The 5,551-nt window shown below is 34.9% G+C and overlaps 2 protein-coding genes across 2 annotated transcripts in view; both read right to left on the bottom strand.

Annotated features, from left to right (window-relative positions):
* Positions 1-997: 997 nt before the first annotated feature.
* On the bottom strand, positions 998-3,018 carry LOC103132712 (von Willebrand factor A domain-containing protein 5A-like). Its single transcript, XM_016667546.1, has 5 exons — positions 2,982-3,018; positions 2,727-2,887; positions 1,910-2,071; positions 1,460-1,583; positions 998-1,355 (listed from the first exon to the last, which is right to left on the bottom strand). The coding sequence occupies exons 1-5, from the start codon at positions 3,016-3,018 to the stop codon at positions 1,276-1,278; spliced, it is 564 nt and encodes a 187-aa protein (XP_016523032.1). The 3' UTR covers positions 998-1,275.
* A 1,651-nt stretch (positions 3,019-4,669) lies between these two features.
* Positions 4,670-5,551, bottom strand: part of LOC103132710 (von Willebrand factor A domain-containing protein 5A-like) — a 2,540-nt gene continuing 1,658 nt past the window's right edge. The window contains exon 3 of the mRNA XM_007544510.2: positions 4,670-5,297. Coding sequence (XP_007544572.2) covers positions 5,254-5,297 — 44 coding nt within the window. The 3' untranslated portion in view covers positions 4,670-5,253. The remainder of the gene's footprint in view (positions 5,298-5,551) is intronic.

The following is a 5,551-nucleotide window of genomic DNA, read 5'->3' on the forward strand; positions in this document are numbered from 1 at the left end:
TGTTTGAATTTATGCATGTATCACAGAGGAGGATAAACCAATTTTGAACATTGACAAATGTCACCAGTCACTAAAAGACAATCAATACCATTGAAAGTGTCTTCTCCAGTGTATATACAATACTAAAAACATTTATTTTTTCAGTAATTCTATCAGCCAGTAACAATGTAAAATTGACTTTTCAGCACCATGGACAGTAGCACAGTGAGAGGTCAGATTTACATTAGATTTAAAAAGTGTACCTATGCCTTTAATGTGCATAAAGTCTATAGATACTAACTTAATAATAAAAAAAGATTAAATTAAAAACAAGTCTTGGACTTTTAGGTTTCAGCAGAATTTTCTTTCATCACTGAAAGACGAGTGGGATACAACTTGATGGGTAAAGAAACTTACCACTAGGTGGCGCTACTAAAATATATTTACAGGATTCCGTCTTTCTGTTTTTTCCTACCTAAACAAAAGCAATCAAAGTTAACAAACAGTAAATGTATCCCCCAAAAAGCATGATTTGGATAGTTTTGTGGGTTTTTGTGATGCTCATTTTGAGAGTTTTGAACATTCTTTTAATGTGAAGTTTGTGGGTTTTGGAATGACTGTCAAAGTTGGCTTCATATTTAAATTATTAATAAAAGAATCAGTTGTTTATTTTCAACTGCGTGAAATTGCCTCATCAAATGATTCATGTTTCTATTGTTAGAAGTTTGACTAAAAAGACAACAAATCATCAAGGTTTCAACAAACCTTCCTCTCAAATTTCTTCACTTTTACTGACATTCTAATAGGATTATGTCAGAGTTTGATGGTAAATAGGTTTTAGAAAAAATTTACTCTCTGGCAGTGATTTTATTGCAATGTTCTAACAATATTTTTGAAATATTGTTAGAATATTTTAAAAGTTCCTGAGTACCCATTCTGGCTCTGCTGCCAACCTGGACTTACTTCACTGAATGAAGAACACAGATATAAAGCCAAAAATCTCTTTGGACAACTTGTTACTCATAATTCAAAAGTACAGTGCTTTATTTGACAAGATGTACATTACAAATAAACCTGACTGCAACTGGTCCAGAAAACCAGCTTGTGAGTTAGTTACAAAATCACCATTTAACTAATATTTACACATCTTTGGTGTCTTTGCTTTTTAAAACTGCTTAAAGCATAGAAAGGCTGAACATTATAACTAAACACAGAAAGAACAGCAATGAACTATTACATCCTCAACAAATGGAGCATAGTTTCCATAGTAAAGCTGAAGGCTGATCATGGAAAACCTCAGAGGCTCAGAGCTTCTTTCTTCACGCTGCAACCCAACAGTTTATTTCCAGCTTCAACACACTCCGACACACATGGAGCTGAAGGAAAGAAAAAATTCACCGATGTTAGTTTTGCATCCAGTTTAACTTCTGTTTTAATACACACTTAAAAACAGGAGTTCCCTGGTGATTATGTATGTTACCGTTCTGAGCTTTAATCCATGATGCAGCCTTCATAGACAGAAGCTCCCACTCCTCCTTTGCATCCATCTTAAAAGCATGAAGCCAAATCAGAGCCAGAATGGAGGCCCACACTTCATTGTTGACCTAATGAAACACAGAGAGATGAAACAGGACAACGAATAGATGTTATACAGCTGCTTTCCTTCACTGAGGCAGCACTAGGAAGTATCTCACTGACTACTTGGAGAGCAGCAGTTACTAAGTACCGTATTTTCCGCACTAAGGTGCACCTTCAATGAATGGCCTATTTTAAAACTTCTTTTATATATAAGGCGCATAGAATAGACATATAGAATAGAAGCTACAGTTAGCTATTTGTTCCGTACGCTACAAATGTGGATGTATAATAATAAAGAAATGGTCCCCGAGTACTTTATATAGTAGGCTGCCCCAGTCATTGTTGCACTCACGGTGTTGTTGTTGCGATATTGTGCCCAACTGCTTTCTGGGTAACACAGACCAATTGACACGCTGCCGCCGCAGTCACTGTCTCTCTTCCCCGCACCCCCGGCTTTATATGTATAGGGGCTGGTCCCTTGGTAACCGTAGTTGAAGCACCCCCCGAAGAATGTCTAAAGCCACTTTGTTCACATAAAAAATGTCAACAAAACAGTCCAACTCCTGTCGGTGAAGAATGCTTTCCGCGACTGGCCCGGGGCGTGGGACCTGCAGATGACCTGATTATAGATGGTCTGTAGGTAGATGCGTCAGTCAAACTTTATTAACAAACCAGAGTCCTGACAACTATCCCAGCATGCACCACGGGCTTCTTCTTCTACCGGCGAAAATGAAGTCAGCGGCTGCTTACTGTAGTTGCTAGACCTGTTGTGGCTCAATATTGGTCCATATATAAGGCGCACTGTTGGCTTTTGAGGAAATTGAAGGTTTTTAGGTGCGCCTTATATAGTGCAGAAAATACGGTATGTATGTGGTCTTAGTTCTGGGTTTAAATTCACTAAGGGGCCTTTCTGTGAGGCTCCTTCATGTTCTCCCTAAGTATATGTGTGTTCTCTCTGTGTTCTATGGATTTCAGTGTGAAAATATGCATGTTAGGCTAATTGGACAGATGGACTGGAAGTCGGTGTTAAACCTGCTTCTAGTTAAACTCCCCTCTTTGCAACCTTCAATGTTAATTTTTGTTAATTATTATTATTATACAAAAACTCCTATTTAATATTTACATTATAAGATTTTTTATTATTGTTATTATTTTAGACTACAACCCACCAACTCTGGTTTTGCCTTTTCCACCTCCTCTTTGGTCTTTCCCAGCACAGCAGCCAGATCTTCATCAAGCATCCAGCTGCCAGACGCTTTCTGCAGGGACACCAGCTGCAGCAGAGGGTCTTTATGGGGCTGCACACATTTGGGGGCTGACCTTTCTGAATCTAAATCACCATCACATGTGAAGTGAAAAGAGCTTGATAAGTGGGTACATGAGGTGAGTTTCAATAATCCACTGCATTCATAAATACTACTTACAATAAATGGCTTCTGCAGCGTTGCTCCTACAAGACATATCCTTACTAAAGATCCCTAGAATAAAAAGAAACTTAGCATTACTGAGGAACGTCGTCCATCATTATGGTACAAGTAAATGTTTCTGCATGTGTAATTGAATAATGCATCATTTAACCCTCCCATGTTCTAAAATGTGGTAAAAAGTACAGAGCTTTTACAAGCTCCACTTTTACAAGTTAGTACAGTTTTACAAGTTTTCTTTGTCTACTGTGGGAGGATTAACAGGAGGCGTCTTTCCTGAAAATTAGTGCCAGCCATATAATCATGACAATCTGACAGCAGTATCACTCTTTCACAACAACAATATACAGAGGTTCTGCAAACAGATTGTCATTAATGAAGCTTTTAATTTTTCTTGAAATTAGCCAATCTTTCTCAGGATATTTTCCACTTTCTTTGAAGGCTGGTGAATTTATAAATGTACTCCATAAATGTATCATCCATTAAGGAATTGTAGTATTTTCACTCGATTCTCTGTTTCTGAAATTCTGAAAATAAAACTTGAAATTTGACTGACATTCATTAAGAAACACTTAAGACAGTCAACGATCAGAAAATCATTTAATTAACAACATTTGTTATTTATTTATTTATTGATTAAAATTTTAACTGCTGCAGTTTTATTCATCAGTAGTTTCAGGGCTTGGATGTTGTTTTGCTTAGCAATGCCTGTCAGATGCTGGAGCCCATATTGACTAAGAGGATATTTCTGACTCAGTCTTTGAAAACACAGCGCCATCTAATGGTCAGTTTCTGCTGCAGATTACTAACATTTTAAATGACAGAACCATTCAACAATATATTTAACATGTTCCTAATTTTAAGGTTAGTCCATTTAAATAAACAGTAAGACCAAATGATGTCATTGTCAGTTTCTCATAACCAATAATAGATGGAGAACTGTTTAATGATGTTGTGCTTGTAAATCTTTCATTGTTTTACTTACTAGAGAATATTCCACCTTTTTTCTTCTTTGGAGCTAAAACAGACAATTGAAAACACATCAGAATCACAACAACAACTTCAGACAATCTAACTGTGGCTTTAGTAAGACCTGGAACTACCATGTGTCCAAAATGGCTGAACAAAAATCCAATATACACAAATCCTTATACTTGGTGAATGATTTCAGAAACATAAGACAAAACAAATGTAAATTTAGTGAGAATTATTCAGAAACAAGCTAAAATAAAACAAAAACAGTCTGTGAAAAGGCTCATGTCTTAATGTGTTCTGTAGATGATGGATGTGTTTACATCTGAATCATTAAACTGATCTGATTTCATTTGACCTTTAGATCAGATACTTAGACTGTCCAGTTGAATTTAAATCAGTAGGGGTGCATGCTGTCTGACATCTAAGCACATTAAGTGACAAACTATCAATCAGAAACTGCCAATAATCATAAAATTAAATTTTTCAAAGACCTAATATTTTAAAAATGCAACCATAGTTTCTATAAACGTATGACCACATTTAGATTATGCATAGAAATGGTATGTCATACACATAAAGTACTTTATAAAATTGTCTTTCTATTTCACACAATTTCATACATAATATCGTGTCTGAACCTAACCAGAGAGCAGAAAGATAATATAGCATTAATTTAGGAAAGAACGGGTTTTATACTGACAAATGTTACAATGTGATTTATTTTCAACAGATAAGATATAAATCTTCCTAAATCTATATTGGCGAATCTCTTCTCACAAGCATAGAACTGCACCAACTGAAATTACGGAGATAAATTTACTTCATGGAAACATCAATTTGGAGAAAATAAAACATTTTTCGACAATGAGTTTTGTAGTCGCATTGAAATAGAAAGAAAAACTTTTTTGCGTCACACCAGTCACATAATCAACAGGTGTCTGTTACTACTGGCAGAAAAGAAAAGAAGACAACAGGAAGCAGTAGGAGAATGATAATTTGTTATTGAGGGTTTTTTTGGGCAATGTAATTAATTTTGTAGTTTTACTTACTACAGCCTGGTGGACGTGGATAAGGAACAATCATAACAAAAACAGAAAAGGAGAAAAAAATACAGGGTAAAATATACATTGAATGAGCTCTTCCAAAATATCTTAAAGAATTAAACCACAATAAAACAAAACTATTCATCCTTAATAAGTAAGAGCATACCATTAACATCACCAACCATATAATTAATAAGTTATAGGACAGAAATATCTTGTGTTATTTATTGTAGTTTTACTTTGTTTTGAAGCATTTACTTACGAAGTGATTTTCGTCGAGCTGAACACTTAGCCATCACTAAAACAGAAAAGGAGTAAAAAAAAACAAACAAAAAAAAAAAAAACAGGTGATATTAAATTAACAAAAGTTGCCAATCTGGGGAAAAAAAGATAATCAACATCATCACCTTTATTAAAGGCACACGTCCATGTAAAAAGTAATTAAAATAGGATAAAAATAACATAAAAAAAAGATAGAAATCAAAAAGTACTATATATGATTGAAAAAAGGTGTAATAATCAACCTTTCTATGGTTGATTATAAACCATATA

The sequence above is a fragment of the Poecilia formosa genome, unplaced genomic scaffold, assembly GCF_000485575.1.
Source record: "Poecilia formosa unplaced genomic scaffold, Poecilia_formosa-5.1.2 Scaffold1233, whole genome shotgun sequence".
NCBI lineage: Eukaryota > Metazoa > Chordata > Actinopteri > Cyprinodontiformes > Poeciliidae > Poecilia > Poecilia formosa.